The sequence below is a fragment of the Setaria viridis genome, chromosome 2, assembly GCF_005286985.2.
Source record: "Setaria viridis chromosome 2, Setaria_viridis_v4.0, whole genome shotgun sequence".
NCBI lineage: Eukaryota > Viridiplantae > Streptophyta > Magnoliopsida > Poales > Poaceae > Setaria > Setaria viridis.
Window position 1 is genome coordinate 5,764,103 of NC_048264.2, and position 12,602 is coordinate 5,776,704.

Sequence of the window (12,602 nt, forward strand, 5' to 3'; positions counted from 1 at the left end):
AAGCATAAAGCTAGTATATGGTTCCTAGAAAATTTCAGATGGATCCAACTCTCCGAAGCTTCGTTTTATTCAGTTTTCAGTTGCACAAAAATCCAAAGTACAAAGAGTATATGGTCCGTAGAAAATTTGAGACGGATCCAGCTCTCTGAAACTTCATCTTGCACAACAATTCAAATGTGCAAAGGGTTCATCTTGGAAAGAAGGGCGAAAATCTATCAATTCATGGCGCACCGTGATGTGGTCATATCAAAAGTTACACAAGATGAATAACATCCATTGACATCATTTTAGAATCCATCAAAAGTCAAATTTTCTTCAGCTCATGTGATCATTTTGTGCTCAAAGGTCCAAGGTGTTTTCGTATTTAAGTATCAAATAATATAAAAAAATTGGCATCCCTAGACAATGAAAGGTACATTATAAACGGCAGTTCGAATGAACAGTTCAGTGAAATGTATGGTAGCTACTTCAAACTTGAACTCGTACCAAAACCTTTCAGTGAAGTACTGACCCAAACAGGCCTTTGGGATTAGAATTTTAGTATTAGGGTTGTCATCTTTGAGGATTCTAACTGCAATTAAGCTACATTTTTTCCAACAACAAAGATTTTATGGAAAGAAATGAAGCAAAGTAGAAAACTATGGAAGCCCAGTTCCGAAGAACGTAGTTTGAGCTAATCAGGATAGAAGAACCAAGAATATACATCAATTTACATATGGCAGCTGGAGCTAATTTAACTGGATGACATGTTCTATCTGGGACAAAGATATATTAGCTATTATAAGTAATAAATAGGCTTCCTCGTTACTTTAATTTATGGGTTCTGATTCCAATCAAATGCTGTGATCTCGCCTCGGGATCTTCCACGTCTAGTTCGTGCTATGTGTTGCTTTACAGCATCATGGTTCACGTGAAAAATGAATTTCATGTTCCTTATCTGTAGACCAAAAAATAAAATAAAACAGTTCAGTAAGAGTTCAAACTGGTCATCCCAACCTAGATCTATTAATTGTCGTTGCATTATTTATAGATACCAATTAAAGGTTTACTCCAAGTCCCAATTACTTTTTTATGTCAGAAATGTTCACATGAGTCATGACCCATGACTGCTGAGCAAAACAATAGAAAGGTAAAAGGCATCATAAACGGCAAAAGTTTGACTAAATTAGCAAATCACTAATTACTACAGCTGAATGGCATCAACTATGCAGTAAAGCACAAAAGGAAAGCATATGGTCTCTTTCCGGCTTCACCATTAGCATGCTTCTTATTTCCCTATGCAGTTAGCCAGTTACACAAATAGGTGCACAGCTATCATATGTGTGATATGAACCAATGAACCACAAATGAAACAAAAGCTAGTAAAGTAGCATATCATCTTCATCCAGCTAATCTGAAATGACTGAATGCTTGAGTGCTTCAATCTTACGGTACAATAAAGTAGCACGGGTTGATACAAATATGCACAATTAATAACTTTATAACCTACAAGTCTTGAAGCTATATACTAACAAAAAGGGAGCCAGTACCTGGAACTAAACAGGGCATGGATATTTAGTACAGCACTGTCATTTATCACCAAATGACGAATTCATATGCAAGAGGGAATTCCTAGCATAAAAAAGAATTTGAAGCACATACCTCAAGTAATGAGTCTGAAATTAAGCTGATACGTTTGTTAAATGGTACTTCTTTGCTATTCACAAAAATTGAACACTTCCCAATATTTTTTATGCAGAAAGATCCACCATCATCCATCTTGATAACTGCCTGGACACCAAAATACAGAATTACAAACAGAAGGTGAGCATAAGAGAAAGACAATAAACATGCAGGGCTTTGCAGTTAGCCCTACTTATAACAGAAGGGAGGGAATCCTGAAAACATAACTAGATACTCCTTAAAGCATTAAAGCTTCAATCAACAGAAGGCCCAAGTACCTGTCGACGGGATATTTTATTTGCCTTCCCTTCCTTTCCCAAATCGATATCAACATGTACCTCTCCTGTTTGTCTCCCAAGGGTTACCTGCATGAGAAGGGGATCAAGCAAACTTTTAAAAGATGGCACCAACAAAAAGAGGTCCTTTCAAACAAATCAATTGCAGACAAAGAATTTAACCTGCAGGGTGATATTAATCTTGCAATTTAAAGACTATTGAAGAATTCGACATGCAGAATAATAACAGCCAAGGTGTGTTTTGATAACCAACAATTAAGTGATGTCTCTTGACAAAAGTAACATTTGGAAATGAATAGATATGCTTAAACACTTCAATTTCCAAAACAGAGAATGAACCTATGGAAATCACAAAATTAACGAAAACGAGGGTAAAATCGTAATTGGATTTCATAGTAGGGGCAAGAACACCAATCTCCCTTAATTATTCCCTTTGTTCAAGAGTATGTAGCTCTGCCTATTTGGACATTGGCACATCTATAATATGAACAAACAAGCTTGACTTTCAATTTAATGGTAATATAATAGTAAAAATTATACTATTAAAGAAAGGCCTTCTCATAATAAATCTAATGATACTATTATCATGTGAACAATCTAAATATTTTTCTACATATTGATCGATCTGTAAGTTAAAGCTAAGGAAGTTTGGACAATCAAGATCCGAAACGTCATACATTTTTCTTAATTTAAGGGAGTATCGTATTTACTGCTAAGCAATGAAGATTCAAAATGTAATTGCTTAAATTACCTCAGGATCCCTTATGTAGCATTTCAAATGTTGGCCATAAAGAATGGCGAAAGCCCCCTTAGACATGATAGATCTGTTTATATGAGAGCAAGCCCCTTTCTCTAATCTTATCAGATCCTTCCTGCTTTCAGGATACTGAAACCTTGAAACTGATCTTGCAAATAGCACAAATAAAAGAATCGGTTTTAATGTCTGTAAGAACATAACAGATAACATGACAAATTTATTAACAAAAATGGACTTTGGAAATATCAGCGTCCATTTACATTTACCTTCCGGTTGGATGAAGTCAGATTCTTGATCCCACGGAATCAGGTCCTGATCAAGTATCTGCAGTAAGTTTTTGAGAAGTCAGAAGCTTCAAGGTACACAAAACCATGCAAATTCAACCAAGAAAAGAACTATACGTACCAATGCTTCTAGGTCAAAATAGTTTGGAACGCTACTTTCACTGTCAGATCCTTCTGCTTGGCTCAAAGTTGAAATAGTTCCAATGGGATTATCAAATTCTGTATCTGGAAATGCATCAGACAACTGACAGCTTTTGATAGCAGTTTCACAGCCTATTTTGGGTTTATCAGAAAGAAACTCGCCATTCATTTGACCGGGCCCTTGAATTGACTTGTTCAAAGTCACATTATGCAAATTATCACAATACTCATGTTTAACAAAACCATAAGCTGCTTCTTCATCTCCATCAACAGAATGCAGAGCTGAAACACACATGTTTGCATTGTTACCACCAAAATCACCATGCAGGCCCCGTGGCTCATTTCCCATAATACAACCTTCATTAAGAGACACCATTGTATTTTTCTCTAGGATGCCTGATTCCAGATTTACTAGTGGTGATGGTGATGAAGGTTGGGCATTTTCCATATTTATAAGTTTAGCCAGAACCAAACATGTACCGTGCTGAGAATCCTGGTCCATGGAGGAGGTGGGTTCTAAAGAGGACTGACAGGGTATAAATATATGATCACTGAAAGGGATTTCAGAATCTTCTGTGTTCAACACGCACTTGGCATTATGTTCAGGATAAAGCATTCCCGATGAAGCAGGTATAGTGTCCGCTTCAGAAACATCTGCCACACTTTGTTTCCTTTGAACAGGATCTATGTGGTTAGCATATTTGGTTGCATCAAAGGTATGGAGCCCTGAATCTTTCTGATTTGTGTCCACTGCAGAATCTGAAAAAAGTCCACCACTGAGGACCTCAAGGTCTTCTTTCTGACTGAAACCCTTTAGATGGGAATGCATGAATCCACCTTCTGATGCCACTGCACTCCCTGAACCAGAATCAGGTATTAGACTATCTAAATTTGCCTGAGACTGAGATGCAAGTGCATCACTGACATTTGTTTTCATTTTCTTGACATCACAAAGCATAAGAGTTTTTGGTTCAAGCACACCCATATCTGTCAGCAAATCAGGTGAATTAACACCCAGAACCATACTCCAAGTAAGAACACTGGGCTCCTGAGAACGCCACTTTGGACTAATTTCTTTGATTGAGCCAGGCTTAGGTAATCCTCCTGTGCTGTTCCCAGAAAATTGGCCATGCTTTTTACCATCTTGATCTTGATCAATGCCCGGTAGAGCCTTTGATCCTTTCGCTCCATTGTCAAACTGATCACTAAGATCTGATCTATTATCTGAAGAGATTATATTACTTCCACTGGTCTGAGAATTCTTCTGCGTGTCATCATATCCATATAATTGGTCTGCATCTGAATGGCCATGCAGGCTTTCATCCAGTACCATGCTGCCATCAGATTGCTCTGTATGGAATGAGTATTGTCCTTTACCATTGTAATGTACATGCTTTCTCTCAGAATAGCTTCCACCCGTAAACCCATAGTCACTTCCAACAGCTGCTGATGGATCAACTGTGTGAACCAAATGATGGCCTCCACATGCACAACCACCACCATCAGTAGGATTACATGAGCAGGGTGCAATAACATGACCAAAATCAGCAGGCAAACATGGTTCATGGCAAACTCTCTTTCTCATTGCGTAGTACTTATTCTTTACACTATCTATTTTCCGCTTGCACAGGGAAAAGCATTTTGCCTTTGAGTGGAAGAGCTTCATTGCTTTAGCAGGATCGGAGACTGAAAGGTCCATCTCATACTTGGCCATGCGAGCAGATGCTTGTGCTGAGGTCTCCGAGTCATATAGCAATGAATACCAGCGATCCTGCAATTCTTGAAGAGTGAATTTATGGGAGAAGCATACAGCTCCTTTAGCCAACGATTCCAACGAGGCACCAGCCTACAAGAATAACATGGATGCAGTTAACAGCATACAAAAATGATAGTACTCATATCAAGTAAAATGAACTTAACCCTCACAATAGAATTTTCAAAGTCTGGATCATTTAAATATTCAGTTACTTCACCCAAATATAGAATGGCAGCTGCAATACATCAGTACTACTATCACTATTCTTTGTCGTAAGATATTAAATGTGCAAATCCATCCACATAAGAATATAAAGCATGAAGTAATTCATGCATATCAAGTATAGACATTTGAATTTGTAATCCACGTTTTCATTTGTCCACAGTGAACGTATTCAACCAAGATTTGTTAATAGTAATTTCCTTTTTTATTTACCTATGCTAGCTTCTTATCCTAGACAAGACCAAGAAGCCAATTGCACAGAATGAAAAGTTGGGATCATAAAGGTAATCCAGGAATAGCAATGTTCAATCCTGGAACTCAACCATGTCACCCTAAAATTAGTATGACATGGCTAAGAAGCCACAACTCATTAGCTTTCACTCACGCAAATCCTACGAAAGTGACACTGCTATTAGTATTTCTTAGTCATAATGAACAGACAAGGAAAATGAAAGCATTCAAACCATTGGTTCACATATACTGCGGTAACAATAACAAGGAATTTATGTAGAACTGCGGTTCTTTACTTGTGTTAGACATGAACGTCAAATCACACACACAATATGGCACTAATTAAAGGCAGCTAGGGTACAGTTTCCAGTGTGCAGTAAATATTAATGTCAGAAAGTTGATTTTGAGAAAGAACATTATATCGCCTGTAGATACCAATAATGTTTGTTACTTAAAAAAAATTAGGTTGACTGGACACTACAGAAATAAAAATTTCTGAGCACAGTTCACCAAATGTAAGTAATGAGAGACATGCTAATAAGTAATAAGAGATGAGAAGTAGACAAAATTAATGAAACAAGTCAAGTACCACAACACTTCCTAACAAGCAGAAGACAAATAAATTCTCAAGCCTGTGGCGAATCTAGGTAGCACGGTAGTTATTAAATGCAACTCCAAGAGAATAATTGTTCTGCAAATAACCTTGGAACACTAAACAGTTCCAGAAAGTTACAAGCCAACAAAACATTAGCATTAAAAGCTTTAAAGCAGCGGAACAGACACATGCTATCAGTACAAGTTGATTGTTGAAGCAAACTGAATCGAATCTTATTACCATGTTCTCCCCTCATAAATCCTAAAAATTAAATGCTGTGTGCTTCTACATTATTCACTGCAATGTACTATATCAAAATCCACAGCCCTATATGAAGGGGGATCGAACTGTGACCATACAACAAGTCCATACATCACACACAAATAGAATTGTTCAGGAAGTGCCATTTGGCGTTAACAACGAATGGCAGCAAACCAGTGCAAGCAAAGCAACACGAACCGTAACAGAAAATGAAACAAACTAGCATTATGGTACACTGTCACATGGCTTTAACCAGGTCTCCTATTCGCTGCAATCATGTTCCAGTCACTCGATCCGTTAAGCCAGGCTGAGTAACAGGAACCAAACCAGACCTCAGCAGCCAGCCATGACCCATGAGGAGGATCACTCAAATTACGGACAGCAAGTAAAGTGAATCAGCAAAGTGATCGGATAAGACAGCGAGTTTCAGCATTCCGGGTCCTCAAGTCAAGCTAACATCAGCAGCTAAAACATTCTCCTCGATATGCTACAGTAAGGGAGCACGATCCTATCCTCAATTTTAATTCCGCCGAGCGATTAACTCCACCAAAACCGCGCAGACGACGGAACAGCACCGCCCCCCACCGACCGAACCCGAAATTCGCAGCAATTGGTAGCGAGCGGCGCTGCGAATCGAACGCGACGGAGACGACGAGCCGGGCCCGGAACGAATCAGCGGCCGGCCCGGCGGGAAGCGGACGGAGAGCGGCAGAATTCCGCGCCATACGGCACGAGGCGCACCCGCCGGAGCTTTCCGGGGAGTTGCTGGGTGTATGGAAGGGGAATGCTCGGGTCGGGTCGGGAGGCGCCAATTACCTCGACGGCGTTCTTCAGGAGGACGTCGTCCTCGGCGGTCCATCCCGCCGCATCCGGGCCAGCCCCCATGGCGCCCCCGCCCGCCGCCGGCCGCCGGCCTCGAGGATTCCGGGAATGCGGCTGGAGCGGCGCGGCGTGGTGGTGGTTCGGTTGGGTTTTTCGGGGAGCGAGCGAGGAGGAGGAGGAGGAGAAAGAGACGCAGTGGCGGTGTGGAAGGGAAAGGAAGGGAAGCGGGTGCTGCGGCCAATGGTGAATTGAGCGGTGCGGAGGAGGCGACAGCTCAGCTCTTCCCAGGCACACACAGCCAGCAGAGCAGCTTCCTTTCCAAGAAGCCCGAAGCTCTCTTCTGTGCTCGAAAATGTCAAGCCCAGTTAATCCCGATTCGGCCCAAGCCCAACTTTCTCGAATCTCCTCCTTAGCCCCACTTTGAAAGAGATTTGTAGCCCTACTTTGACGTTCTCTCCATTTTGTTGCAAGGCGCGAAGCCAGAACAAATTCTACAAGTAAGCACGGAGGACAGAGAGTAAAGGTGCCAAAATCTGACCTCGTCCATGCAACTTGGCTAAAACCGAGATGCATCTTTTTTACCTTAAAACTCAAAAGTCTTATTTTACGAAAGATATGTTTTGTTTAAATGCCCCTTGGGGTATGAAGAATGTGCTACGACTATCTAATCGCACAGCCACGAGGTTTGCTCTAGCCATACCCAATGGAAAACTGATACGGAGTAATAAACATATCTATATAATTACTCCTCGGTTAGAGTGCCGTGAAAATGAATTATTTTAATTTTCTGCAAGACAAACTGCCATTACATTATGAAATCTCTTTTTTCCCTTATAATTCATCCAGATTTGTACGTTTTCCTATTATCTTTACCTATTATTAAAGTGAATAAGGCTTCTGCCATCTTTTTTTCATACATCCGCACCCCCAAATCGGAGACGGTAAAAAGTCTCGAGCAAAACCGGATAAAAACCAGTTTCCTAAAAAAACGATAAAATCTAATTTTTTCTGCGATTTTTAATCAGGACCGAACCGTCTACGAGCCTAACGTGCGGAGAGGAAAAAAACGGCACCCACAACCTTCAACTTCTGCAGCTGGCTTCAAACCACTTGGGATATGTTGTTTGTGATTTACAAATTCATTTTTTTAAGATTATTTAACACGTTGCCTCCTACCATATGTTCCAATAAATATAGCCACGTTCCTTTTATTATTAGGTATAAAAAGGTTTAGAAAAAATATGTTTGCAATAAAATTTAGTTGATTTCTTCGCAAACATATAGAGAGCCATTAAATGCAATAAAAATTGTAGTGGTAGAACTAACAAAAAAGTTTCTGTTTTAAGAATATATAATTAGTATTTCAGCGTAGCAACGTACGAGCATCTTGCTAGTACCATTGTAAAGCTCCAAGGTGGCTTATCTTTTAAAAATGAGGTCCACCGTATTATAATGTGAAGACTGCTTTCTTATTCTTCTGAATTTTCCAGGTCGCTAAAAAAATCATTGCAATCTCACCAATGGCCAGCATAAAGTAAGGAAACTGTAAGAAAATCAATATTCGTCGTTGATGTTAGCCATGTTGTTGTCATAGTGTTCGGTTGAGAGATTACGAACTCTTATAGTTTGATTGCAACAGATTTGGTCTTCCTTTTGATTCCTGGACTCTTATATATATCCACTTTATTTGAGAAAATTCAGTTTTTTTCGTGCATTTAGATTCTCACAAAAAAAAATATAGTAAAGGTAGTTCTAGTAAACGATTTTTGATATACTACCTTGACATGTAAGATGTTCTCTAATAGTGGGCACAGATATAATCGAACCAATTAAGATCTTCTAATCCAGAGAGAGCTATGATTTGGACAGACAAATTAACGTATGCTAAAACAAACAAAAGCTGTTTTTGCTGTCATTCTATCACCAAAATAGACCACTCTTGCATCATTACCTGTGCCTTTACAACTACTACAGAAACAGCTGCTAAACTGAGCAAACCATAAATGTATAATCAATGTGAGTACAAATATAAACTGTGTTATTTAACTACTGGTGCCAAGAATTAAACAGGCACCATCTACCTCGTCTATATAATTCCTCCTTGTAGTAAGGTTTTATCGCCGACGCCGTCGAGTTGATTGGCTGAATTTGTGACCAGTAGCACAAGTGCACAACTCAAGAATCAACGCTGCAAGGTTTTCCCAAATCTCAAAAAAAAAAAAGAAAAGAAAATGAACAGGAGCCACATGATCCTCGCTGGTCTTGCCCTTCTGGTCCTATATATCCTCAGGTATAGCTAATAAAGTCCACATATTTTTTTGATGTAAAAAAAAGGCTAAATACTTTATTTTGAAACCATATGCGTTATTGCCTGATTATCGAATTACCCGAGCTAACTGTAGTTGCAAAACTACAAAACACACACAAATTAACACAACTATCTAGACCCCTGTGTTTTACGGCGGCTGTTCATCATTTGCGCATGTGTGATGACCTGGGGCAACGGTGGAAGCTGGAGGTGGGTCGTTTGTGCCTGCGAGCTGCTCCGTCGCATTAGTTCCTAATCCATGCGTGAATATATGTAACGGAGTGCACAGATTTTTGCAACGGAAACCATCCCGGCACCGGCAAGCCTGTCGTCCAATGTGATGTTAGAGAATGCAAATGCACGTTCTGCTAGTGTTAATTAGGTAACTGTGAGCTGCCACATATCTGCCGGTGTAAGAGCTGCAGCCAATGCAAGCAGTTGTGAACAGCATTGTTCAGGAATAAAAAGCCAATCTATAAATCCAATTTCTTTCTTTCTTTCTTTTTTGCTTCATTCAATAAACATGTTTGTCTCGAAAACTTTTATTGCGGGATACCGTTCTGTTTCATGAATTTGATTGTAGAACGATGTTATAAATCTTTCTTGTCGGCAAGACAGACGTTTCTTGTCGGAGCAGTGTCGTGCATATAAGAATATTTCGAGCATTTTTCTGCAAACAGGCATCACTGTTTCGTAATTCGTACGTAGGCTGGTCGCACCAGTTTCATCACAACAAACAAATGTGAATACAGGCGTAACAGCCGCCAAAGGGAACCGCCAAAGATACGAGGCGATCGATCAGGGAAGATTTTATTTGGGCCCAGTGTTTCGAAAAAGTTTGGCCCGCGGAAGCCCAAGGCCCAGCCCACTCCGCGGATGAAAATACCCGACGGCTCGCTCGTCCGGCGGATCGTTTTGTTTCGGACGGAACACGGGAACTTTTTGGCGAGTTTGATACTCGATCGTCTCTTTCTTGCCGTTCCGATGACGAACCGAAAGTACTCCGTTATTCGTTTCGTTTATTTTCCGGCTCCGTCTCGATCATGGGATCGTGCGTGCCGGTCGATCACCACACCAATCCTGGCAAGCATTGTTGTCGGGTAGCTGTCCCCTTGTGCGAGTAATAACCCTGACGATGCCGCCGCCGTACTGCGCCTGGTGTTGGCTTCGCCGCGCCCTCGCCGTCGGATGGGCGCCGGCGCCGGCGCCGCCGCGGGAAGAGGAGACCATGCTGGTGTGGGAGTCGCTGCCGGACCTCGAGGCGGCGGCGCCACCAGGGACGATGATGCCCGGTGCGACCAACGACGCGGCGGTGGACTGCTTCACCGGCGAGGAGAACACCGTCTCGTGCGAGGCGGCGGCGGCGGCGGCGGCGGCGGCGGCGGAGTGGTTGTTCACGGCAATAAACTTCCTCCAGGTACGAATTAATTAATCGATCATCCATCCCTGTCTCATGTACAGTATATTCATTGAGTTTCCACTCCCATGCCGTGGTAAAACTCTCGAATAAGGTCCGTTTGGTTCTTTAGTCTCTTCCTAAAGTTCTTATCACATCGAATGTTTAGATACTAAGTAGAAGTATAAAATATAGACTAATTACAAAATCAATTGCATAGATGGAGGCTAATTTGCGAGACGAATCTATTAAGCCTAATTAATCCATGATTTGATAATGTGATGCTACCGTAAACATGTGCTAATGATGGATTAATTAGGATTAATACATTCGTCTCGCGAATTAGCCTCCATCCGTGTAATTAGTTTTTATAATTAGCTTATATTTAGTCCTCCTAATTAGCCTCCGAATATTTGATGTGACATGAACTTCAGTGCAGACTAAAGATCCAATCACTCCCTAATTTGCTTGGCGTGTTCTTTCTGAAATTTCTTCGTGCTTGCTGCTCTCTGCAGGTAATGCTGGCCGCACTGGGGGTGTACATGACCTACGCAATGGTACGGTCCACGATGGATCCCTGCAGCGAACAAGGCTCGGAGCTCACTATCCTGCTTCTAGTTTGTACCGCCATGTGCGTCAGTACTTACTTTGGCATTGCGTCTCAAGTCTCGGATGACGTTGAAGCACAATGCAGGACGTGATTTGTCATAGTACAAATTAACAGAACATTTGGCATTGTTTTGTATTTTTCATACTTTTTATTAACCATATATATATATATATATATATATATATATAGGATTATACTATACAATACCCTGGGTACGGAATATTATTCCGTACCCGAGCTCATCCGCCGATGCACCATCCCCCGCTGGTTTTCTTTTATCTGCCCGCTCCCCCGTTTTTTTTTTCTGTTTTTTTTCCCGATCGTGGGTCTCCCTTCAGTTCCTTTCCCGTTCTCCTGCTGCTCTCCCTTCGCTCACGCCACAGCTCGCCAACCGCCGCCGCCGCCGCCCGCCTTCCGCAGCCGCCGCCGCCACTTCCCATCTGTCGCCGTCCCCTGCCAGTCGCCATCCGCTTCCGCCTCCGCCACTCGCCAACCGCATCCGCCGCCGCCCGCCTTCCGCAACCGCTGCTGCCACTCCCCATCTGTAGCCTCCGCCGCCAATCCCCACTCGCCATCCGCATCCGCCGTCGCCGCTCGCCCGCAGCTTCCGCACCGCTCCTCTCCTCCTCCGCATCGACGCTGCGCCGCCCCTCGCGTCGATCCCGTGACGCCCCTCTCCTCCGCATCGACGCCTCGCGCCCCTAGCGTCGACCCCTCGCCGCCCCTCTCCTCCTCCGCATCGACGCCGCGCCGCCCCTCTCGTCGACCCCGCGGCGCTCCTCTCCTCCTCCGCATCGACGCCGCGCCGGACGCCGCAATAGCCCGCCGGAGCTAGGTTCGATCCCCTCGACCGCCCGATGCCGCCGGTGAGCTCACGCCTAGCTGGTGGTTGTATTAGGTGAAATGCCGTGACTTCGTCAGCCGCGCTACTGGCTTGCGCACATGCTGGGGCAATACAGACTGGAATTAATTCTTGCTCTTGATTTTCTTGCAGGTGAATTTCTTGCGCTACTTTTTGCATTCATAATCAGGTGAATTTCTTGCTCTTTGTCTACATGTAGATGTTGATTGACCACTTGAATTAATTCTTAGGATCAAACACTATGACTATGTCACCATTAAAACATCAGTCTACATTATTTTGTTGAACAAAGGGAGCTTATTGCAACTGTTAGAGGTCCTACAGTAGCTGTCAAGGGCATGGCTTCCAGTTCTATCCTTGAAGAAAGTCTGACCTCACGAGCCATCTTTTGAGTGAGAT

The 12,602-nt window shown here is 42.4% G+C and overlaps 1 protein-coding gene across 2 annotated transcripts; it reads right to left on the reverse strand.

Moving 5' to 3' along the window:
- Positions 1-652: 652 nt before the first annotated feature.
- LOC117845392 (uncharacterized) lies at positions 653-7,289 on the reverse strand. 2 transcript variants are annotated; one of them, XM_034726420.2, is made up of 7 exons: positions 7,022-7,287; positions 3,121-4,986; positions 2,982-3,039; positions 2,710-2,858; positions 1,941-2,027; positions 1,642-1,770; positions 653-937 (listed from the first exon to the last, which is right to left on the reverse strand). In XM_034726420.2, exons 1-7 carry the CDS (start codon positions 7,088-7,090, stop codon positions 815-817), a joined length of 2,481 nt encoding a protein of 826 aa, XP_034582311.1. In that variant the 5' UTR covers positions 7,091-7,287; the 3' UTR covers positions 653-814. The 2 variants fall into 2 exon arrangements, 1 of the variants encoding a protein (XP_034582311.1); XR_004638059.2 differs by lacking the exons at positions 653-937; positions 1,642-1,770 and having other exon boundaries at positions 2,710-2,863; positions 7,022-7,289.
- Positions 7,290-12,602: the final 5,313 nt, after the last annotated feature.